The sequence below is a fragment of the Bactrocera oleae genome, chromosome 4, assembly GCF_042242935.1.
Source record: "Bactrocera oleae isolate idBacOlea1 chromosome 4, idBacOlea1, whole genome shotgun sequence".
Lineage (NCBI taxonomy): Eukaryota > Metazoa > Arthropoda > Insecta > Diptera > Tephritidae > Bactrocera > Bactrocera oleae.
This window is the reverse complement of record NC_091538.1, coordinates 46,533,548-46,559,895: the sequence shown is the minus strand read 5'-3', so window position 1 is coordinate 46,559,895 and position 26,348 is coordinate 46,533,548. Positions and strand designations below refer to the sequence as shown.

The 26,348-nt window shown below is 36.2% G+C and overlaps 1 protein-coding gene and 1 long non-coding RNA gene across 2 annotated transcripts in view; one reads left to right on the top strand and one right to left on the bottom strand.

Annotated features, from left to right (window-relative positions):
* Positions 1-266: 266 nt before the first annotated feature.
* Positions 267-26,348, bottom strand: part of E(Pc) (Enhancer of Polycomb) — a 28,109-nt gene continuing 2,027 nt past the window's right edge. Inside the window, exons 2-10 of the mRNA XM_014232769.3 lie at positions 12,657-12,792; positions 12,337-12,578; positions 11,982-12,136; positions 10,221-10,388; positions 9,912-10,150; positions 9,438-9,832; positions 9,137-9,237; positions 5,147-9,072; positions 267-4,256 (exon numbers count right to left, since the gene is read on the bottom strand). Coding sequence (XP_014088244.2) covers positions 2,623-4,256; positions 5,147-9,072; positions 9,137-9,237; positions 9,438-9,832; positions 9,912-10,150; positions 10,221-10,388; positions 11,982-12,136; positions 12,337-12,578; positions 12,657-12,792 — 6,996 coding nt within the window. The 3' untranslated portion in view covers positions 267-2,622. The remainder of the gene's footprint in view (positions 4,257-5,146; positions 9,073-9,136; positions 9,238-9,437; positions 9,833-9,911; positions 10,151-10,220; positions 10,389-11,981; positions 12,137-12,336; positions 12,579-12,656; positions 12,793-26,348) is intronic.
* LOC138857123 (uncharacterized) lies at positions 15,133-21,031 on the top strand. The gene is made up of 4 exons (XR_011396105.1): positions 15,133-16,430; positions 19,400-20,157; positions 20,216-20,383; positions 20,442-21,031. It is a non-coding gene; the product is annotated as an uncharacterized lncRNA (long non-coding RNA).

Here is a 26,348-nt window from a genome sequence, read left to right as displayed (position 1 = left end):
AATTAACGAAATGTTTGTAATTAAATTTTTAATAAAAATTAAATTATCACTCATTAAAAAAATAATAATTTTTTTTGTTAATTATAAGAATTTTAATTTATTATTAAAAATTTGGTTAAAAATTGAATTATCTAAACTTAATTAATTCAAACTCTTATTTAAAATTAATTAATTTATTTACCTAAATTTATTTAATTCAATCTCACAATAGACCAACAAAAAAAAATTTATTTTCAAACCTAAAAAATTGTTTTTAACAAAAGTGCTTTCAAAAATTAATTTCGCTCTCAAAACCACTGATTCTGTTCCAATTCAAATGTCAAGAAAACGAGTCACACTACCACTACTACTGCAATAACTACAAAAGCAAATCGGTTGTAAGCTGATTAAATAGTTTTTTTTTTTAATTTATTTTATTTTTATTTATTTTTTTTGATTTTATTAAAAAGTAAAAAGTCGATCTTGAAAATAAGATCTGATATACATATATCATAATAAGCGAATGTCGTATTTCAACTTTTTACGGTAGCACTTATTTGTCTGCCGCATGCTTGACGTATCTAACTCTTTATGCTCTCCCTTCTCTCTTCTCTCCTTCTGCTCACACACACACACACATACTATTTCTCTCTATAATAGCTAGTATGTATGTACGCTGCTCCTCGAGGCTTTTACTTGTATTTCTAGCTATCCATTTTCTTTTCTTTTTCTCTCTTTTAATGATTTACAATTTTTATTAGCGTAAAAAAATAAAAAAAATGTGGTAGTAGAAATTAATAACTAAAGCGTTACTTAATTTATTTCTAACGCCTACCTATGAACGTATTATCTATATAACGATTTTTTTTTTTTAGAAAAATAAACTAAAACAAAACAGAAAAAGTAACTAGAAATAATAACGCAAATATACTAATTACAAGAAATGAAAATGTAGAATTTTCTTTTGTTGTTTTTTTTTCATATAACTTAAGCAGATGTATAGCAAATGAACTGGTTACAAAAATGTTATCTACTTTTGTATTAGAGTTCGGCAATGGAATGAATTGTGCGAAAAAATTGGGAATTACCGCAGAATATATTGAATATTGTAGCATTCTTTAAAGTGTAGATAAACTGAGCATATATTAAATAAATGGTATATTATTTTTTTTATACGAATTTCAAAAATTTTCGCTAAATATTTTAAGAGCGCCCTAACGTTTGCAAATTAAATTTTAATATCATTACTTAAATAAGTTTGGAAATTTTTTATTTTTTGCTTTTGATTTACTGTTTTTTATTAATTTTTAATACAATTTTCATCACCTTTTTTTTTTAATATTGCGCGAATATATTTCAAAATCGTTACTTAAATAAATAAAAAAAATGTTTGCATATTTTTTGCTTTTGATTGCCAGTTTTTTTTTTTATTGCATATTTTTAATCTATTTGTCATCATAACAAATATTTATTTGCAGATTAGCCTGCGTTTGAAGGCAGCCCTTTGTGGTTATATTCGCTTCAGCTAACAGAAAAAAATTAAATCGTTTATAAGCCATAACTTGCAAATATTTGATATATTTAAAGAAATTAGCGGTAAAAAGTCTGTTTGGGCGCCCCTACACCGCTGACTACTCTTTTTCTGCTGTTTTACGCCTTTCCTAGCCACAATTCATTCGATGCTTACTCTATGTTTCTTTTTTACATAATTTGCAATTTCCAATTTATACGCTCATCAACTAGGACTCTTACTTTACAAAGTGACACACTTCTTTTGTTTTAACGGTGTTTTGCTTTTACATATTCACCTATGCTCTTTTATGCATTAATCATTTTAGCTTTCTTGTTTTTTTCTTTTTTCTCTATTTTCGTTTACTTTTCATTTCTTTCGGTTTCATATATCATATCAGCTCAACTCATTAAGTATATATGTATGCATATAGATATATATGTATAATGATGCATATATATGTATATATAAATTAATATATAATCTACAAGTACATTATTAATTATTAACAACAACATCTAGTAATATTACAAGAGATTGGTAAGGTATAAGTTGTTGTGTTGCTGCTGTTGTAGCCGTTGCTGCTGCGATATCTCCGCTTTTAGCGCTGTTGCCACCTGCTCATGTTGATTAAAGAGATGTAAGAAGGTTGTTGTTGACTCGCTGGTGGGCATGCTCCACTTGCACGCCGCAACCATCTGCGACTATGATCCCGTTTTTGCGGCGATCACCTGTTGGCGCTCGCGTTATGCACACAATAAAACCAGCACTCACTCATCACTTTGTGTATTTCGTCATAGTCCAGTTCAGCTACTGCGTTTGCACTAACAACTGAATGCACTCACCAACATTTGGCTCGGGCGCCTATTAGTAATCGCATGCCAACAACCAACCACACAACACCTTCAAAGCTTCCACCTCAGCAAGTGCGCGTTTGTCGCCATCGGCAGATGAATTTTATGCGGCAACAATGCAATTATAACTACAACCACTGCTGCTACTGTTGCACACCAAATGCGACATGTTGCTGCTGCCACCGCTCGACCTGCGACAACGGCGACGGCTGCGCCCACCTGTGCGGCGCACACATTCTCATAATCATTTTTTCTTAGTGTTAGTTAGCTCCCCGTGTCTCACCTGTTTATAATTGCAGAGGCGAGCGTGTTATTGTTAGCAGTCGCTGATATCGCATGGTTCGAATTGCCGCCGCCGCCGCCGCCGCCACCGCCGCTACTACTACTATTGCTATTACTATTACTGCCGCCGCTGCTAATTAGCGTCGCTGTTGCATTATTGTTGCCATTACTATTGTTGTTGCTGGCAACAACGCTCTCAATGCTCTTGAGATCATTGCAACTGGTCGTTAGCGCACCGCCGCCGGCTGTTGTGGTTATAACATCGGCCGCCGCAGCTGTGGAATTCGTAGAGACTATATTCACCAGCGATTGCTGATGCACCGCCACCGATGATGACAGTGTCGTCGCATTCGTTGTCACCTGCGCCAAACTGACACTCATGCCATTGCCACCGCTGCTATTGTTGGCCGCTGCCACTTGCAACTGCTGCATGGTGGTAGCATTGCTGACCGCAGAGCTTGTCGCTATCGGCAGCGTGCGCATGTTTGTGAATATTGTCTGATTGTTGCCGATTCGTCCGCGTAGCAGCGCATGTGTCATGCCACCGGGTCCGATTTGCATCTGCATCTGCCCAGAGTTGTTCTTTTGCAGCGGTTTCACGTTCAACAGACTTGTGTACAGCACGCGTTTACTATTCTCACCAGCACTACTCGAGCTCACCGCCGCATTCGTGGCGTTCACCTCCATATTGGAGGCGCCGATTATGTTCAGTATGCGCTCACGTTTCAGCTTTTGTTGTTGCAAATTTGCATTTGCTGTCGCCTTATTCAACACCACAGCCTGTTGTTGCACCGTTGCCTGTTGTTGTTGCTGCTGTTGCGACTGACTGACTGCGGCCGCCACAGTCTTTGCGTCCACCACAATACTGCCATGATGCACACTGACAGCGCTGCCAACGCCACCGCTACCACCGCTACCACCGCCACCTGCACTCGAAGTGGACACGAAGTTCACCTTCAAATTGGAGTTCTGCAGTTCTTTGTAGTGATGCAGCTTCTGTGTTATGCTGTTGTTGCTGTTGCTATTGCCGTTACTGTTGCCACCACTATTGTTGTTGCTATTGGCCTGTTGCACAGCAACAGCATTGGCCAATTCGCTGGCGGTGGCAATGGTGAAGTTGGTGCCTCCTCCGCCGGCATTGTTGCTGGTCAAGTAGATTTTATTGCCCTGTTGTTGTGTCACCGATTGTGAGGACGTTATTATCGCTGTCGTTGGTTGCAGACTGTAGTTGTGATTGGCCGCAATTGCTGCCGAATTGTGCTTTTGTTGTTGCTGGTGGTGTTGCTGTTGCTGCTGCGCAACATTCAACTCGGACACGAGCAATGGGTATGAGGACATCTTTATCACTTTGCCTCCCTGCATTTGCACCTTTTGCAATTGCTGTGTGACCTGGGATGTTGTACCAACTAATGTTGTTGTAAGGCCACCGCCACCACCCGAGTTCGTTTGACCTTCATTCGCAGCACCATCATCATCTTGTTGCTGTTGTTGTTGCTGTTGCAACTGTTGCTGCTGCTGCTGATGGTGCAATTGCTGTAAATGCTTTGAGATTTGGATTTGATGTTGTTGCGCCGCTTGGGTGATTATTTTTCGTTGTGAGAATTTGCGATTCAGCAACAATTTGTTTATATCTGAAATAAAAATAAAATATGGCTTTTAGTTTTGTTAACATTTTCACATAAATTTATACAGCAAAATTAAATGAAGTTGTTTATATATAAAAAAAAATACAAAAAGGTTATTTATATAAAAAATATATAATTTATTATACTAATTTATTATACTATATCTAAAAATAAATATTTAACAAACAATTTAAAACAAGTAATTAATTATATATATTTATATATATATAAACACAAGTTGGTGTTAAAGCCGATTATTGAATACGCTCGCAAGTATTGGATATGTAAAGATTATAAAGGGTGTTTTTTTTAGAGGTATAGATCTTTAAATTGCAATACAACATAAGCAGCTTCTTGGGGAGGCCGTGCAAAAATTTCAGATCTATATCTTAAAAAATGAGGGACTAGATTGCGTATATACAGACAGGCATCGAATCAACTCGTCACGCTGAGCATTTATATAGACACTATAAGGTCTCCGACGTTTCATTCTGGATGTTACAAACTTCGTGGCACACTTAATATTCCCTGTTCTGTAAGAAATAACCACTTTAAAGTTTACCGGGTCGACGTATATCTACCATATACTCGATAAATGAGAAGTATTGATTGATTTACAATCTTTGTACCAAAAAACCAAATTTCTTGAAGCTATCTCACATGCGACACAAGATATATTAGGCAGAAGTCTATGATCAAAAGAATATTCCATAAGTTGAGGTTAGGTGACATATGAAATTTTGAAGATCAGGTCAGGGGCATACTTTCTGCTCACAATTGCAAAAGAACATTCTTCAAAGAATCTACCAGGATTAACGTTAGCTAAACAAAAAATATTAAAGACCCTGCAACATGTTGAACGAATGTAGAAATATAATAAAATACATTTGACTCACCCGTCGCACCATCTGGACCGTTCAACTGCCGCTTTTGCCCCGGTCGACTGGCCCACACAATCTTATTGCCGGTCGAACCTGCTGCAGCTGCTGCCGCCGCCATCGCCGCCGCAGCGTCAGCACCACTTACCGTCGTGGCACCGCTTGAAGCCGCATTTGCCGACCCACCACTTATCTGCCGCCACACAATCTGCTGCGTTTGCTGCGGCACGAGCTGCTGATGCTGCTGTTGCTGTTGCGCTTGACGGGTTGTTGTTGTGACAATGAGTGGTGTCGTGCCGACGGACGCTGACGACGACAAGTGTTGCACTGTGCCACCGCTTCCGCTGGCATTAGTCAAATGTTGTACGGCACCGCCGCTAATACTATGCACAGCCACTTGATGTCCACCCGACGTACTGATAATATTCACACCGGAACCCGTAGAGCTCATGTTCGACGCCGTCACAGCATTGCCATCAATGGTCAGTATATTCGTGTTCGCCGTCGACGTTGATGTTGTATTCGCATGGCTGCCCGATGCGCTGCCATCACTATTATTTTCGAACTTCACATTGGATAACGTTATAACCGATGCTGGCGCTGTGTTTGTGGACGTTTGGCTATTAGGAACTTGCGCCGATGATGCGGCTAGTGTGCCGCTGGTGAATGCGGGTGTGGCTTTTTGTATGTAGATTTTTTGTGTGCCACCAATGATGGTGCCATCGGCCGTTGTGCTGGTCGTGTAGATGGTGTGATTCCCCGTTGCTGTGGCGCCAATCGGTGTGAGCGTCGGCTGACGTAGTGGCGTTGTTGTGACGGTTGTGGTGCCTGCATTCGTTGGTGTGGCGGACACGTATTGTGTGATGACCGGACCGCCGGACAAGATATCACGTTGCATTTGCAAAATTTGTTGACGTTGTTGGAACTGTTGCATGACATTTTGTATGCGTGGCTGACGCAACTGTAATATTTGATGTTGCTGTTGTTGCTGCTGCTGCTGTTGTACCTGCACTTGCTGGAATTGCTGTTGCTGTTGTTGCTGTTGCGGCTGTAATGCCGGCACATTCGACGAGGTTACCGTTATTATGTCACCAACCGCCGCCACCTCTTGCAAGTGCATCTGCGTCTGATGGTGCTGCTGTTGTTGTTGTTGTTGTTGTTGTTGCGGCTGCTGCTGCGTGACTATCTGTTGCTGCATATGCAGATGAGCTTGTGGCTGACGTTGGTGTACTACACCGGTTGTCGCTATAAGCTGCGGTTGCACGTTGTTCGCAATGAATTGCGGCACGCTTGTGACGCTTGCTGCGCCGCCGCCGCTGTTACTGCTGAAACTAACGCCAGCCACAGCCGTATTTTGCAATATTTGCGCGGGTATGGTTGCTATCGAAGTGGTCGCCTGCTGCTGCGTGCTCACCAACTCACTAGTTGCAAGCGCTGGCAACGCGGGCACCTCATCGGCGGGCTCTGTCTTGACTGTCGCATCAGGAGCTGATGATGTTGCAGCGGCTTTGACGTCGCTGACGTCAACTTGCTCGGCTTTCGGCTGCAACTTTTGGAAAAATACGTCATCCGGTAGTGTGCTGCTGATGTCTGTCATGTGGAAACTTGTACCGCCATATGTAGCACAACTACTGCGCCATTTGCCGCCGCACTTGGCACGTGATGAACGTGCTTTGATTTTTGCTTTGTCGTCAATGCAGTCCAGCAAGTCGGTCTCTACGTCCGCTGCAACTTCGTCAACCTCGGCTTCACCTTCCAATATGCCATTCCAAAAATTCGTAGCCTGATTCAGCGTCTTGATGTCGTCGCATTCTTTTAATATATTCACCAACATATTCTCATCCGTTTCATCGCCATCACCCAGGAGGTTTATATCCGTGAGTGAGTCACCACTTAAATTGAAATCAATTGCTGAATTAGAGCTACCGGCTGCGCCAACATCTGGACTCTTGCTACTGCCGCGCGTTACTTCAGGCGCATAATAAGTTTGTAGCAACTGTGTGTCTGGCTCGAGTTCGGCATACTTGAAGCTGCTGCTTACGAAGAGCGCATCGTCGGAATGTGTATCCCACATATTACTCAGCGTCTGTTCATCGCTTTTGTGGGCACGCTTAACTTTTCCAGACTCAATATTGTCACATGACAACCGAAGCATTTCAACGGATATTGGAGTCTGTTGCGTCCACTCAACCAGCGGCTCTGTTGAAGTCATTTTGCAATCGCCGCTATCGGACAGCTCGTCGGTCGGTGTTTTCGGGCGGAAATGTAACCAATCGCGGCGTATCTCCGACAGCAGCTCATTGCAAACGTCCAGACGTTGACTGGAGGTCGGCGAAAGACTGCCAATGTAATCGTAGTTATCATCGAAATGCGTCGTTGAGTCATTGTCGATTAGAATATTTATGCCGTTAATGCTGTTGCTGCAAGCGTTCTCAACACCGCTCTGCTCGCTCTTTAATTGATTGTTGCGCTGCAGCGTCAGCCAATGCTGTTGGCGTATAACATCAGGCAATTGATTCAGCGGCGTCGATAGCGTATCCTCCTCGTCTACATTGACATGCGCAGAATTGATGGAATTGAATTTCGTTGTTGAGTTGTTGGTTGGCTGTGCCATATCGTTGCTATCGAGTGGCTCTTTCTTCACGGTGTGACGAATTATGCTACTCAATTGTGCCAAATTCACATTCTCCTCATCTTCCAGAACCTGCATTTCGGAGTTGGTCGTGGTGTCCGTTAATATGGACGACGACTTCTTTATGCTGCTCAAAGGTTCATTCGAATCATCGGCTGAGGCACCACCACTTGTGCAATCTATCAGTTCTTGTTTGATAGCTTTGGTTAACGGTGCTGTTGCCGACGGCGTGGACGTTATGGAACCGGGCGTTGTGGCGGACGTCATTGTTGCGGTAATAGCAGCTGCGGCTGATGCGGCTGTTGTTGGCGCTGACAATGACACCGCCGGTGCTGATGCTGGGCTAATGCCTTCGCTTTTTATCACATTAAATTTATCGCTAACACCTACATTCTTATTTATATTACTACTGCTATTGTTGTTGTTATTGTAGTTCATCAAATTGTTATTGGATCGATGATTGGGCCACGGCTGCTGCTGCTGCTGTTGTTGCCGCATTAAATCAACCACGACTTCATCGGACACATTCTCACCGTTCAGCTTTTCACGCTTCACGTTTTCGCTCAACAAGAAACTACTTATGCTATTCATGCTCTTCTCATCAATCAACTTGGACAGCCGATGCAATAAACGACGCGGCATTGGCTCTTTTGTTGATGCAACAGTTTGTGACGTAGGCGCAGCTTTAGCATCGACAACAACATTGGCATTATTGAAACGCCGCCGTTTTGTGTGCTGGCCATCCGCTGAATTGCCACCGCCCTCTTCAATGGCCTTCCGGCGCTGCAGTCGACGGCGAAGACGCAGCTGTTGCAAACGCATACGTTGACGTTGGCGCTGACGCAGCATTGTCAACGACGAAATGTAGTTGGCATCACGTGAGATATTTACATCTGGTGACAAGGCCTCCTCATAGTCGTCATCGTCATCAAAGTCTGCCTCGACGCCATCATCGTCACTAACTTGCGTGGCCGTAGCGTCGTGTTTGGCTGACGGTAAACCAGACGGCACCTCAACGGGCTCGACTTTGATCGTCGTATTGGCGGGTATTAGTGATGCAGGCATTGGAGCAGTTGAGCTGGTTGCGTTAGTTATGCTGGGCAATGGCAGATCAACAACTGTGGGTGGTGAGGCGGGTTTCACATGCTCGCTTTTAATATTTGCACACTTCGCCGCGGCCGAAGTGGAATCACTCTCAAATATCGTGTAGTCTAGCTGTGACCAAAAATCATCCATGGTTGTGGCAATGCGATCCAACATAACACGACCACCACGTCCCATGCGACGTCTGGCGAAACCAATGCAACGTGGTCTAAAAGGGAAGGCACACCCAAATTATCTAAATCGCAAAGAGTCTGTTGGGAAAAGATACACACCTCGGATGTCGGATGGATGTTAGTGTAAACCGATATTTCGTATCACCAAAACCGTTTTCGTCCTTCGACTCCCAAGGCCAGTTGCCATCATGGGCTAGCGGCTGTAAACAAAAATGGGATATAGAAATATTAAAAACATAAATAATAATTTGTTATTCTACTAGAGCAACAAAACACACTAAATTTTAGCATACGCGTAGCATATTTCTTGCATACGCACGCACACATGCTACCATGCTATGCTCATTTATATTAATCCCATTTTATATTATCATACTCTCTAGCCAACGCATAAGCTCACCCTCTGATAGTCGGAGTGCTGCTTTCGCCTAAATGCAAACGGTGCCTCCTCCTCGCTCTCGGAGCCCATTTGGTGCGCATGATGACCGCCACCACCACAACCCAAACCGCCGCTGCCGAAATCCTCCTCCTCCGTTTCGATATTGGATTCATTTGCAGCGGGCGATGAGCTCTGACGATGCAGTTGCAGCGCGCTTAGCGCTGAACCTGGAACGCCCAACGCTGACGCTGACAAACCATTGCCAACGCCACTAATCAAATACTGTTGTTGCTGTTGTTGTGTTAGATGCTGTTGCTGCTGCTGCTGTTTATCGCGCGTCAATTTATGTTTCCGCTTCTTGTACGTCCGTTTCTCCTTGCGATTACCACCGCCATTTGCGCCAGCATTGATTGCATCTACATATGAAAGGAAAGGGTAAAGCATGATTTTGTTTTTAACAACTAAATTGTATTTACTGAAATCGTTGCTACTCACCAATCGTTAGAGTCGAAGGATTCAGGTACTGCGAAGCCGACGCATACAGATGGCCACCACTGCCGGGCGTCACATTGTTGGCACCCGCCGCTGCTGCCAGCAAACCACCAGGCCCCAGTACACTGCCAATGCCGGTAGCATGCGTCGCCCCACCGGTCGACACCACACCGGCGGACGTGGCGCCTGTCGCAGATCCATGTTGTGAGTATTGATTCGTATACAAGGGGGCAAACGCTGGTCTGCAAGTTGTCAAATGAATAATAATAAGCGCTGTGTGGCATATAAAAATGCTGGATGGTCAAAACATACCTGAAACTCTTCAGAGAAGAACTCAATTCGGAGAGCAGAGCACCACTGAAGTCGCGCAGCTGATATCGCTTCTCGAAGATTTCTATAGATAAATGCAATTGCTCACGTTTCGTCTTCTCGCGGCGCTTAACCATCTCCAGCACGGTGGTGGCACGCTGCAGGTCGCGCCTAATTTAATATATATATACGCGTGAAATTAATACGATTTTTTGAGTAAACAAACTGTTTAACAGAAGCTCAGTGAACGCTACTACGTACGGGTTATGGTGCGGTTTTGTTTTGATCCTGAAGACCCTTATTTTCTTACGTTATAATATCTAAATGTAAAGCTAACCCTGATTATACTACAAAAGTTATAATTAGAAGTGGAACGCAATATAGATGATTTTTTTAATCAATAGCAAGCTTTCAGGTTTGAAATTCAAAAATGTATCCCTGTATTCTTAAAAAAAACTTAATATATCTGGATCCTAGATATATACATACAAATTAAATACTTTTAATGTAAAAAGTTCAGTTCAGTTTCAAAATTTTAATATAATTCATTAACGTTAACTTCGGCTGCATCAAAGCTATAATACCCTTCACAGGTGCATTTTTTATAGCATAAAAGGGTGCAATAAGATAATTATCTTGATTTTGATCGGTCTGTTTAAATGGCAGCTATGTATATGCTATAGTGGTCCGATCTAAACAATTTGTTCGGTGATTGTAACGTTGACTTGGCTAATAATCCATACCAAATTTCGTGAAGACATATCGTCACATAAAAAAATTTGCTAAAGAAGGGTTGGATTTTGATTAGTTTGTATGGTACTATATGCTAGTGGGCCAATCTAAAAATTTCTGCGGCTATTGTAGTGATGCCTTAGATAATAATCTATGTCAAATGTGGTGAAGATATATTGTCAAATAAAAGTTTTGATTGCAAGGACTTGAGTTTGGCCGCTCCGTTTGTAAGGCAGCGATTCCGACAAATTAGCAGCATCTCAGACAGACATGGCTTAATCTACTCAGTTCGTAGCGTCAAGCGTAGGTCTCCAACATTTCTTTTTGGATATTACAAAGATCGTAGCAAACTTTATAGAGCCTGTTCAGGGTATAAAAATACAAAGTTATTTTGAATAACAAACTTTGAATGTTATTTTCTTTCAAACCTAAAAATAGGTTTATGATCTTTTGTCACTCCACATCCAATATAATAAAAGATTTAAATCCTAAACTACTCTATCGATTATAATCAAATCAAAAAAATCCAGAAAATTTAGAGGTTAGTATTACTCAGTACTATAGACTCTACAGCATTTAAAAAAAATTTATTTCATGTTACAACAATAACAAACATAAACCAAAATCTGTTTCTTCAATGATAATTAGGGATCAACTTTTGCTTTAAAATACTTTCTTGATTGTTCCAAATTTATCTTCACCTATGTAAATATTTTTTAGATTTAAGCAAATAATACTAAAATACCGTTATATGGCGTTCACTTATCAAATCTTAAACTAGAAGAGCAAAATTATCTGAAACAAATACTGCCACTTTTATGTACTTCACTTGTTAATTACTATTGCTGTACTTTTAATTACGATCATAAAAGACGTGTAAGCTTGCACTCGTGTTACCCCAAAGTGTTTAGTAAAGAATTGTTACTGAACTACTGGAAACTACATTTACTTTTTTCATTAGGAAACAAAAGCAAACAAGCAAAAAAAAAAAAATAGGTAGTCACACTGGCCCATATAGTTATTCGTACGCACCTCAGCTTGAGCATCTTCTCATAGGACGTTTCATCGTTTTTGCGATTCTTTCGCGTTTGCATCTTTTCGGTGCGTCGGCGAAACGCTAAGTACGGATTGTTCGAAGATGCGCCCGGACGATTCTCCGTTTTCACAGTCAGTATCAGCGGATGTTGCTGTATTATTTCAAGTTTTAATTTAGCAAAATTTGTTGTTACATTTTTTCAAACATGTTTAACAATTTCTCTTTTTTGAAATTTAATTTAAATTAATATTTTTATGGTATACAAATTGTGCGTCTTTTATTTAATTGGCACATTCTTTTTTTTTCTCAATTATTATTAGGTCTTTTCGTTAATTTTAATAAGATTATTACCATTTTTAAGCGTTTATTAAGCCAATAGTCGTAAACGGCTATGCTGACTTCATCGTCCTGTTTAAGCAATGCTTTCGCCTCATTCAGCTTTACGACCATTTGCCCTGAACTCTTCTCTAGCCGATCCATCATCTGCTCAAACTTCAGTGGTGTCAGATCGAGACGACGACTCTGTTGGCTGATCCAAATCTCGTCGCTGCTATCCATGTCGTAATCTGGCACATCTTGCTCGAGACCCAACGCTGCAATGCGAGTGTGTGTGTGTTTAAAAAAAAGTTTACAAGTTGTTTTTTTAGTGCTGTAAGTTTTATTTTACTCACGTTGCATGTGTATTAGTTGGCGCGGCATTTTGTAATTTGGCGGATACATGCGGTCGTAGGCTTCCTGATCGGTGGTAAAAACCTCTGGAGTTGGTATAATGAGACCAGTACATATTGCGCGTTGCAGATGATGTTCCTATAATATTTCAAAAATAATATATTAGATATTTATATAATTCTTTTGATATAGAAGGCAGATATTTTTTTATTCAATTATATTTTTTTTAAAGTTTGTGGAGATGAAGAGAAAGCTTTGAACGATTATTTTCGTCCTAACATCTTTATTATCCTTGATTCTATAGGTAAATATTTACGTTGATTTAATTTTTTTTGTTTTTGTAAGCTTGGCGATTTTCGTTTGTTAAAAGAAATGGATCAAAATTTTGTTTCATTAATTCTTGGTCAAAAAAATACTGTAACGATACCTTAGCCTCTATATTCACTAGACATGACTCCATGTGACTTTTTCATATTTCCAAAAATAAAGGGCCGTTGTTTTACAAGCATAGATGACATTAAAAGCGCATTGCTGAAAGAGTGCTTATAATTTCTTCGGAGATTTTACCGTTACCTTCTACAACAATCCATAACAAAAAAGTTGTTCACACAAAGACTTGATTTTGATCGGTCAGTTTGTATGACAGCTATTTGGTATATTGGTCCGATATCGGCGATTCGGACAAATGAGCAGCTTCTTGAGAAAATAGGATATTTCAAAATCTGACGGACTAGTTCGCGTATATACAGAAATACGGATACAAATCGACTCAGCTCGTCATGCTGATCATTTATATATACATTTTATAAGGTTTTCGGAGTTTCCATTTGGGTTTTACAAACTTCGTGGCAAACTAAATATAGACTGATCAATGTATCAAAAAAAAAATAATAATCGAAAGATATAAAACAAACTAAATACTAAAAAAAAAAAGGATTGACATAAAATCATTTTAATATCTCTAAAAATAGTATACAAAAGGTCATTCCATTAAGTTTAAATTATATTTTTGATCAGAATATCTTGGAAGCGAGACTAGTAGCACAAATTGCAGAGTAACATACCTCACTATCATATTACTGAAGACAAATTTTTTTAGAATAAGCGTATTATTTCAAATACGAAAAAGCTGATAAGAGTCAAATCTTCAAAAAGAGTCTTTGTGCCTCTTCTAATATATAATTTGATATTTTTTGAATACAAAAATAACACAACCAAGTTAAAGAGTCTACCAACAAGAACGACGTTATGTTAATTAAATAAAACAGATAAGTTTATGTCATCTTTGAACAAAATATCGGTCAAATGGTCACCACGGAAAATCTCCACCCGTTTACGCCAATTTTCGATGACCCGATGCAGCATTTCGGCTGGAATGTCGGCTATAGTACGCTGAATGTTGTCTTCGAGCTCCTCGAGCGTTGCCGGTTGATTGGCGTAAATATTTGATTTAACATACTCGCTTAGAAAATAATCTAGAGGCATTATATGGTATGATCTTGGCGGGCATTTGACTGGGCCATTTCTTGAAATTAACGAGTCGCCAAATTTTGCACGCGATGTTTCCATGTTTAGACGTGAAAGACGAAGCGACGCACATTCTCGTTGAATATATACAAGTATATCGTCCGCGTCAATTTCATCAAATTCCGGAAAGAAAAGTCAGTCACTTGATGTGTTCAAATGAAAGGTTCTACGAAAAATTACAAGTTTATTCTAAGTAATATATAAGAGGGAACCATGCTCCTAACCGCGGGTTTTACGTTACTGGAATGACCCGGATATTATCCGACCAAGGGCTGTAATTTCGGCGATCAAACCCCATTTAGATCGGTCTAGGAACGATGAGCTTCCACGGACCATACGTACGAGAACCGGGTCAATCGGAATCCTGATTTTTTATTGAATTGGCACAATCAACAACCCTCTTAAGAGCGGTATGTGCAAGCAAGATGCCAATATTCCAAGTAATTTTGTGCAATACTTATATCTAAAGAATTTTCTGATATCTTCGTTTATTACATACATACCAAACCTACAAGCAATGTGGAAGATTAATTCATATAATAATGCACCACAAGTTAACAAAGTCGCACATAAATTTCAATTCAATTCATGGTAATCAGTACAAGAAACCAATATTGACACGATTGTTTCAACCTTATCATTTTATTATATTATATTTATGTAAGCAAATACAATAATATAAATAAATAAAAAATTGACACTGAGTGCGCTAAATGACGAATATAAACGCATCAGAGCAGCCAAAGGGCAATAAAATGATAATGAATCATTACTTGCAAACACACACGTATGCAGGTACATATATATTTCATATTGATGCGTGCAAACTACACCGAATGGCATGAAATGAATAAACTAAAACAACAATTCATCACAGTCATCACATGTTGTCAACCACGCTACACTCACTAACGGCAAAACGGCGAAAACGTCAAAATGTGCAAACGAGTGTACCATAAACATTAACCGGGTACGCTGTACGCTTCTGCACTTGCACGAAACATGTGTTTGTGAAATAATCGCAAATGCATATAAGTAGATATATTTACATATGTATATAAATTTGTTACATTTATTATGCACATGTTCACTTTCATGTCACACTACGCCGCGGCTCACATGGAAATGCGCCGCGTTTTTACAATATAAAAATGAAAAAGTAGATAAATACTCGCGCCAATTTCATTAGACGGTCGTTGAGCATTTGAGACTTGCGTCAGCGGTGGGTGGTGCAGTGTAGTGCCGGAAGTTTGGATTGTGGCAAATGATATATTTTGTTAACAAGCGCAGCGTATTACTCTTGCAATTAATTTGGGAGATGAATGCTTCTCTGATGCGGAGGGAGTGGAGTGTTGAGACTGTGACAGGAGGCCTTTAATGTTCAAATAAAAACAAACTAATTTGTTGAGATAGTTCACTAAGGGCAACATGTACACATACTCGTACGTGGAATGTATATTTCCACGCTAACAAGGCTTAAAAACTGTAATCGGTGTTCAACAAAAATAAAGTGCATACTTCGAGTTAGATATATTTTCGTAGACTAATTTAATTAAAGATTTAACCTAGATATTAATTTTTATAAATATTTAATCAAATGAAGCAGAATTTTGAGCGGTTTTTGCTCGACAAAAGCAGATAGTTCGACTAAATAATTTCTGAGTGGCACCGCTACTGAAACCTGGGAAACCCGCCAACTAGTTCGTCGTGCAGTGGCATTGATGACATGTGTTCAAAAGTAAACCGCTACATGATCGGTAATTTTCACTTCTTTACGCAAGGAGCCTCTTATACACCACTCCACGGCGACCATTTTCACGGCTGGATGACGAAGCACGTTTCCTGAGCTCCCGGTTAAATGACTTGAACCTTGCCACCCAAAAAGCTATTAGATTACCATTACAAAAACCACAACAACTAAGTAATACTAACTAAATGAGGAGTTATCATTAAGTAACTTAATAAACTATCAAAGGCAGATAATTAACGAATGAGACATTTTTTAAGTTGAAAAATATTGTTGGTTCTACGTCCAAAACTTATAACTCAGATTATGACAACTTACACATGTGAACAGAGGCCACCTAAAAGAAAATTATGTATCACAAAGGCCCGTAACATCCGTGGAAAACAGATATTTCTTTTTACCAAAAGATAAACGTTATGAACTGACATTTATGGCGAGTACTAAATAAAACAATCAATGGAAAAATGGATAAAAATATTGAGAAGTACGGTATTCTGCGCTAGTAAGTACTTTTTTTTACTTCTTATCTAATCTGCGCAAAGTTAATTAAAAATATAAATGAAATTTTAATATTCGAATGAATTTCTTTAAAAGAAAATGTTTCCAATGGAATGAAATTAGAATAAGAAAAGACCTTGCCCCTATTACCCCTATTATATTATATTTACTCTATTTACGTACATTGATCTGAATAAATTATCAGTAATCAACTAAATAAAATGTGCTAATTATATTATAATGAATATCTGTGATTCACATCGGAACTTTCGTACATAATATACACATGTACTTGCGGTATATACACTTATGCTTGTTTAAAAGATTAGCAAGCAAACGCTTGAATATTTTATATTTTTTCAGTCAAATATCTAACAACAGCTGCGTAAAAATCCATATTTTCTCAGGTAATTTATATGTATGTATGTATGTACCGATAAATTTTTTTGCCCCTGAACTCTATACAAAAGTGTGATAAGATTATTTTCAGAAAACATGAGATTTGGAATCTTCATTTTACTTTTATTTACAAAAATGTTATGTTTTCAAGAAATTATTATTAATGAAACTTTTTGAAGTTCAATGCACAATTCAACATATTATATATACACTACGCATCAAATGAAAGTATAATTTTCATAGTAAATTTTTCAGTGCACATTTATTAAAATAAATAGGTAAAAAATCATACAATGTTATAATATTTCAATGGATGTTTAATTAACAATTTATATATGAATATATCTTTTTTTTATAGCCAGGGGAGATATGTGTTATCTTGTGGGTGGTTGAACGACCCCGAATTCATTCTGCACTTACAAGTATTGTCGAATTTTCCCTAAGAATGTTAACATATGTAGCCCCCGTCATTCGCCGATCGATCTAAACTACCTACACCGAATATTGAAAAACAACCCCAAACCATGAGAGAACCCCTCCATGCTTTACTGTTGATTGTATGCACAGTGGGTTTAAGCGATCAGAAGGTTTACACCACACTCACTTTCGTTTTTTTGAATTCCTTAGCTCGAATTTTCGACCCATCGGACCAAATTACTTTGTCCCAAAATGGGGTTGACATGTTTAGATATTGTTTTGCGAACTCCTATTCGCGATGGAAATCATAGGTCGGTTTTTGCGACGTAATTTTTCAAACCAAACGTTCGCAATTTCTTTTGCATTGTACTAATAAAAACAATCAACTCCCTCGGTGAAATTTCAGTGGTTTCGGCAACTTTTCTTCTTATATATGGAAATTTTGAGCTTTGGACCTCCACCGTACTGAGTCTTGCATATTTTATTTTTCTCGAAATTTTCAAAAATATTTCTTGCTTCTCCGATCGAAATGGAATACATTTCAGATATTTTTTTTTTATATGTTTCACCCTTCTTCCTATCTTCTACAATTAAGTTCCAAATTTCTTCAGTTTTCTTCATTTTTCACTAAGAAACATAATTATATTTATCTCAACAGAAGTTCACTGTCAAAATGCAAATTTATTAAAACTGTACGAAAATTAAATTTTACCTTAAAAGAGCTCAACAAAAACTTAATTAATACTTTCATTTGACGTGCGCGAATTGAGTAATTATTTTTGTGGCATAAAGCTGTAAATTTTATTTGAAATATTTATTTAAATAACGATACATGTTCATGGCATGCTTTATGAATTTAACTATAAGCGAAAATGTAAGAAGTAAATTAATGCTGTAAAGTTGCCAGTAAATAATATATTTATACTTTCAATTGATGATTAATGTAAATCAAATTTAAAAAGGACGTCAAAGTCGAGTTGGCAAATTGCTAAATAAAAATACTCTGCCATATTACTTAATATACTGTATACATACGTATGTATATATGGGAGAAATTGTTCAAAATCTTTAGTGATAATTCTAAAAGCATTGACAACATTGCGGATGCTTATTCCGCAAGTAATTTCGGTGATAAATGATATTAAAAGTATTTAAATACTGAAATATATTTTTTGGTGAATAAATTATTTGATCTTAACGTTATTTCATGTGATAAATTAATTACGAAGATAAGGCCAACCGAGATGCACATGCGAGCACGTATTATGATATGACAGATATTGGAATGGCGTGCCACTTCTTCGAGTAAATAAGTAGCATGCTCACAAGAAAAACAAGAACAAACTTCAACTTCGGTGCACCGAAACTGTAATATCCTTCACAGTATACAAGTTTTCCATACTTGATTATGATCGCTCAGTTTGTATGGCACCTATATGGTCCGATCTGAACAATTTGCAGGCTATAGCGTTGTTTTCGGCAATTATCTATGACAAATTTCGTGAAGATATCTTGTCAAATAAAAAAGTTGTCCAAATGAAATACTGATCAATCAGTTCGTGTGGCAGCTATATGCTTTAGTGGTTCCGACAAATGAGCAGCTATTTGAGGAGAATAGGATGTGTGCAAAGATTCAGAGCGGTATATATCTGTATGTATTTTACATTGCTTTAAACTTTTCTTTCTGAGCGTTAAAAGCTGCGTGACAAACTTAATACACCCTGTCAAGGGTATAAAAAATCGTAAATTAACAAAACTTAGGGAAAGCCAAAAACACGTGGAACATAAAATATGTTTGTATTGGTAGTCTATTTCAATATGTATTATTCTCGGGTTTTCCCGTAGAAAACTAAAATAGATATTTTTTAAGAGATCTCTCGCTTTAAGTTTTGAATACTTAAATATTTATTTTAATTTTTTAAAAATTTTCGCTATTCACATTTTTTTTTAATATTTATTAAAAGTTTTTCGGTTGTAAAATTTAATCATATTTAATTTCTACTTAACACCTTCATTGAAATTAAATGAGGCAAGTATTTTATTAGTCTTCCATTTATGTAGTTGAACCTATTATACATACTTGTATATATATATATAAAAAAAAATCGATGAAGCACTACACTATATTTTAATAAAACAATTTTCCATTGATTTTAGATTAATCGCCAAGGATTAGTGAAACAACTATTACATCTTCAAATTTCTGTCAAGTCAAGGCGAAACCTTTTTAACGCTAGAACTACGAACCGGTCAAAATGACCGGTTGCATCCCGTTCCCACGACAGTCGGGTCTACGTAACCGGAACGGACCCGGATTCATTCCGGCCAAGGACTGTCAACTCGGCAGAATTCTGCCGCTACAACAACAACAACCAGTTGCATCATTTATACATACCATTTCCACATTATTCCTATTTAATATTTTACGATAATGTCATGATTTTAATTAAATTTGTGTATAGAATAATATTATAGATTATTGTGTTCTTACGCTTCCAATTTTCAGAGAGAGAGAGAGAGAGAGACCTATTTTTCTACTGTTAATGATACTATTAGTATATTCACAAGGTGTCATATTGTGTCATATCGTATATTGTCTCATTTTTTTATGACTGTCATATCAACACCGTTGTTGTTTCCCATGCAAAATTGTAATACGACAAATACAAAACTGCGAGGTATGTCTTTTGAATGTGCAACTGTATCAGCTATTAACTGTATTTACTTTTTTTTATTGTTGACGTTTAAGTGTCTAAAATTAATAAATTAAATAAAATATTTTGTTGTCTATGTGGTTGCAATTGAGTTTATTGCAGTGTAAACCAAAACGCCGCTGTTTCAACCCGGTGCATAAGTGGAGTGCGGCACAAGAAAAAACGCTTGTGGAGTTCCTAATGGAACATTAAAGTTTAAAGGTTTGTTATTTCCATTAAATAAAAAAAAACACAAGGTTAAATGAATGTTATTAAAAAGAAACCAACGGCTCAACACTTCTATGGTCGCTTTACCGAAGAAACGCAATGACGGTAGGATGGAAAGTAGTGCGCGCAAAAGTTCGCAACATGCGCACTAGTTATAATAAAGCAAAGGCGTGGGAAGTGTCGACACGTGCAGGGAGTATGGAAGGCGACACAATAAAAAGTAAAATATTTTAATGCAATCTCATTTTTTTAGTTATGACCTTTATTTTTCTCTTTAGATAGTTTACGCAATATGTGTTTTTTCTATGAGGAGTTGGAGGATATTTTCGGCAAGAGATTGAATAATTCTGCGGTAGTCGAAGACAGTGTGAACTTACTTGATTCAACTCCTAATAAAGTCAATGTATGATTTTCACATAAAGAAGCTTTAATTTTATTTTTGTCACTTTCTCGTGGCATTTCTGTATTCTTAATTTTTCACTATCAGCTGGTGAAGTGTACAAATATTACACAATTTGACATACAACGATTAAAGGGTGCTCACAAGTGTCGTATTTTTTAAGACTATTGAAATACAACATAAGACATAAGACAAAGCTTGTGAATTGCCTTCCGGATTTCCGACAAAATACTAATTCTTGACAATATTTGAATATTTTTTTGGAAATATTTTCCTAATTATTTTGTTTATTTTTTAAAAGAAAAATGTATATTTCCAATTAGCTGTCGCTGATATTTATGAGGGTTTCGGAGCGAAATGTATAAATCAAAGCGATTTCTTGGATAATAAAATTAAAACAGCAAAACTAACGTATTTGTTTCCAATAAGTGGACAACAGCTGTATGAGCTATATATTCTAAAAAATATAGCTTTTCACACAGCAATAAAATATTAAAACATAAAGTAACAGAGGAACGTCTTTAGTTTAAACTGTACGCGAAAATAAAAATTTACTTAAAAAAAATAATAATAATAAGAAATAAAAAAGAGGAGTGTCTGAAAAAAAAACCAACTCAATACAAAAACACACATTTAAGCAGATAGACATTAAGAACTTGTCTGATCGCAATCAAATTTAGCAAAAAGAAATAGTAGAAAATTATCAGCAACAAAAAATCCGTAACAACAACTACATTAGGATTTATAGCTATACATAAAGAAATATATATTTATTTACTTAGCATTAGCTTCAAATATGTTATATACTCAGCACAATCAACTGGTAAGCGAATATATTTTTTTTTTTTTGCGCATACATGTTCAAATTTCGGCAGTTTTTATTTTTATTTATACTCTACTTTGGGCTTCTTATGAAAAGGATATCGCCTCTTGTCTAGTCTCTATAGTCTGATGACTATCGGTCGGTCAAACTGTTGTCTTATTGTGGTAGTGGATATATTTTTTGGACATTTTTTTAACACATAGGTACAAGGGTGAATAAAAAAATACAATTGTACTACTTTTTCTGTGAATAAAAACTTAGATAATTGCATATGTAGAATAGTAACAATGATCAGTCGAGAAAAAAAATAGATAATCTTATGTGCGAGTTTAGAACATTTTTTATGTAATTTTCAGTTAAAGTAGCTATGCTATAAGGTAGAGATAACTAACTGCACCATTAGATTCGTTATGAGCTTAGCGAATTAGATCCGTTATAAAAAAAATCGTAAGGGGTCATTAGAAATTGTGTACGCAATCAATCGACTTAATATTACTAATGATAGCAAAATTAACAATTTTTTTTTTTTTTTTGAAAATTAGTAGTTTTACCAATTAGCATCCTCTTTGCATTCAAATTAATTTGAATACAATGCTTCAATTCAATTGTAGAAAAAATAAACAAAACGGACGAAGAAAAAAATAAACAAGAAAGTTATCTGTAGCGACATATATATATATACATGTTAACGACTATATAAATATGTCCGCCGATATATACACTAAAGCAGATCGATTTGTAGGAGTCGATAAAACTGTAAAATCGTATATGCGGAAAATGTTCTACGGATCATTCTAAACAACTTTGCTGAAAAAAGTATGGGTCTAAAACCTAACGTTAAGTTTAGTTTTAACTTTTAGGATTATAAATTTTGTTTTTTTTTGGTTAGTTTTTGAATGAAATTTCACACACATCGATATTTCGATATTGTATTGATAATTTTTGGTCTCAGTCAGATCGACTATTCGTTTTTTTTTTATTCCCGTTTTTTTGAGTTATGTATATAACTCTTCATTTTTCGGTTTCATCCACGGAGAAGGCCGGAATATCTGCAGCAGTGGATGACCGTTTATTTTAGCGCCGTGCGAGATCTCAGAGCTACATAACACAAAAAAAAAATTTTTCAAAAATTTCGATACTGTATTTTAATTCCCAAAAATCGTCGTTTTTTAGGCTAAGAGGATAATTCTGCAATTTGGTATGCTCTTAGCTTTTGAACTGAGGGCATCATACCGGATAATAAAAAATCTGAATATAGGGTTGTATGGGAAATATATGTTATTTATAGTTGTCTGATACTTTCTTAAGCAAGTTTGTTCAGAATTATCTATAGAACGTTTTCGATTTTATAGAAAAACAAAATGCGATTTTATAGAAAAAAAAATGCGATTTTATAGAAAGAAAAATAGGCGACCCGCTCTAACACACCCAAAATTATGTAAATGCACGTGTGAATGTACATTTGATTATTGGTACGTACAACTGTATATACTAACATATGTAAGTGGGTATGTGTTATTTCGAATGTATTTAATAAACTTTTCGATATCTTATCGATAGTAACTAGTGTGCTGCAAGGTAATTATAAAGTTTTCAAATATTAAAGTATGATTTAGTACTAATTATAAGTTAGAATGTAATATTGAATTTATAATCATATATGAAAACCTGGAAACCGCAGATCACGAACGAATAATATATGTCTTAAGCACTCGTCGTTACCGAACAAATAAGAGTACGAGAGAAAATATTTTAAATTTGTCACTAAATCTCAGTTTGACGATTAGAAATGTGGCAAAGCTGCTGAAATGTCGAATTTGGTTATCATATTTAAAGCCAACAAAAACACACTATAAAGCGAGTTAAAAATTTATTTAACCATAAGCTTCAGAGATTTGTTTTAAGCTACGGCGACACCAAGCCCTGTTTTATATACAAAAATATTTAAATTGCCAATAAGTGAAACCACAGAGCCAAACGTGCAAATAATTTCACTTTACACCCACGTACATGCATATATGGTATTCCAGAGCCAGTAAGATTGTGTGAAGCACTAAAAAAAACATTCACCGACTGCGTTCCGTTGAAGAACAAAGATGATAAAGGCAACTGGCTGCTATGAACTGCCAAAAGCAGACACAGTAATGAAAATAACAACAACATGTGACTTTCGAAAACGAATAAAACCAAAGTAAGCAAATCGACTTGAAGACGGCAGAAGTTTCAGCAACAAAAAAACATAATAAATAAATAAATAAAAATTTATATTAAACAAACCAAAAGAGTTGCGAGCAAAAAGCTAACTTTGTGAATATTGTGTCGCGAAGAATACACCAAATGAAGTGGAGGTAGACTGAAATATAATGGCAAGGCATGAAAAGGAAGTAAAAACACTGCCAACACATGGCAAATAAGAATACAAAGTATAATAATAAAATAAAAATAAAAAGGGAAATGGAAAAAAATTTGTACAATTGCAAATACAACAACAAGAAGCGCGATTGCACTTCCCAATTCTTACAATGAGCAATTTCAGCAGGTCACGACTTGCGTTAAGAGCAGCCAAGAACACACCGCTACAACAACACCGCTGGCGCTCTCGAAACGCCTTGCCGAATTTTTTTTGGCCTTCGTCGTGTGAATAACAACAACGACGACTACAACTGCGTTTGGATTTTTAGACTCACAAAAATATTTTAAATTAGGTATAAAAAAAAAAGTGATAACGAAAGCCCGATATAAAGATGGCATAAGAGAGTTAAATAAAGATAAGCAGCAAAAAAGTATGAATTTATACAAATAAATGGATGAAATAAAAAAACATTTGCTTTGCAAGTCAAATTCGTAATACATAAAAGGTTTAATGTAAATGAAACGATTCACACTGCTTACTAATATATATGATTTTGCTTTTCATGACTTTAGGCGATGACGAATATTTTTAAGAGAACAAAAAATATAATTAACTTCTGCTGTTTATCACACTTGTATGTCACTAATTATAGCAGTAACTTTGATAACATTCATTAAAATAAAGTAAACAATAGAAAATGTTAATGCATCGTCCTTAAATTAATTGTGATAAAAAGTTTTAAAAAGATTACAAAAAAAATACAATTAAAAAAAACAAATAATTTATAATCGAAAATAAATAAACTATAAACTATAAGTAATAATAAATAATAATAATAAATTCAAGAACTTGAAAGCCAAAAGATTGTCAACTAGATAAGTATTTAATTGAATAAATATTTTTCAGACTCGACTTATGAACCACCCTGTTATAGTGAGTTGCACCATAAATTATAAATTTGGCAAAATTTTTTTATTTAAGAACATAAGAACTTATTAAAATTCAATGACTCAATAAAATGCAAAAACAGGCATTTAAAATGAATTATTTGCGCAAAGTAGCTATTATGAAACACTAAGCTTTCCTCAATAATAATCGATTTAAGTAATTACAGGTACTATTTATAAGAAATTGCATTCGTAATGCCATACAAATAATAAAAAAATGATTGATTGAAGGAGAAAAATTACAATCGAACTTTTTAATCTTATCAATTAAAAGTATGTGTATATATGCATACATACATATATGGTTGCACGAACTATTAATAATATAAAAAAAAAGTCACACAAACTGTTATACTCAAAAGTATAATATTGTATAAGTTGAGTTATTCAGTTCCAGTTGTTTAATCATTTTTCAATGAACTTGAAACAAGTGGTTCATGAATCAAAATAAATACATATACACATATGCAATGTGATAAAATAATTTACAAAAAAAAAATAGAAAAAAGTACATTCTCGTTACTGAAGTGTAACCTGTTGTTAATTATCTGGGTATGTACATATGTACATTTATGGACAAAATAAAAGGTGTACAAAACTTTTGATTTAAGGGGTTAGGGGTAGTCAGAGGCACGAAAAAATGAGAAGTTTCAGTAATTTTTTTTTAGTTTTGCGAAAAACGCATTTACAGTTACTCGAATAACTCAAAAAGTAGTTCTCGGATCAACTTGAAATTTTTCAAGATACTTAACGAAAATGCACAAAAAAAAAATGACTTATTTGAAAATTCTAACTACCCCTAACCCCTTTATAGCTTTGCAATTATAAAAATTTTGTTTCAGTTTTAAAACTAAGTTTTTTTTCCATAATATGAAATATCATTGGTAAAAAGAATAGGTGTAAAACATTTATTTTTCTAAATAAAAATAAAAATTCAAGTTATTCTTTAATTAGTCCATGGGTTAATAATAACCTGTATATCCTTCATGGTTTTGTATAAGTATTCCAATTCTATTTGGCACAGGTTTTTATTAATCTTTGGCAGGTTCCTAATGTGATAGCATCCTTAATTGTCTTTATGGTATATCTAAAATCAATTTTTTTTCTTTTCAGTCGGCGGCAGGTTCTTTTAAAATCATTTCAGTAAAGATGAATCTTAGCTCCATCACTGAATAAAATATTGCGCCACTTTTTTTCCATAGTGAAACCGCACCAATTTTTATGTTCAGCGGCAAAATCTTTTCTCGTGTGTATGTGGACTTTTCATAGTAGCGGAATTTTTCTGACCTTACGTCCCAGTAGATTATTGTTCACTAATAGATGCCGAATTGTCTGCGAGCTAACATTTAGTCCAACTTCCGCTAAAATTTGTCTGAAGTCGCAAAAGGATCCTTTTTTAGCTACGAAAAATATACGGCGAAAATTTTTCTGGGATAACCAAGAGTTTCCTTTCAATTTTTTTTGGTTTTTTTTAACAAAATAGTAATGGAAGTTGCAAATACCTAAGCTCTACTATTTCGCCTTCATCGTAAAAATTTAATGGCATTAAAAAAAGGAACAGTTACAACACTATTTAGCAATAAAACAGTACCAGCTAAACTCACCAATTATTTAGTCAATAAGTGTATATAAAACATTGTATTTGTAATAGGTAATTAAGAA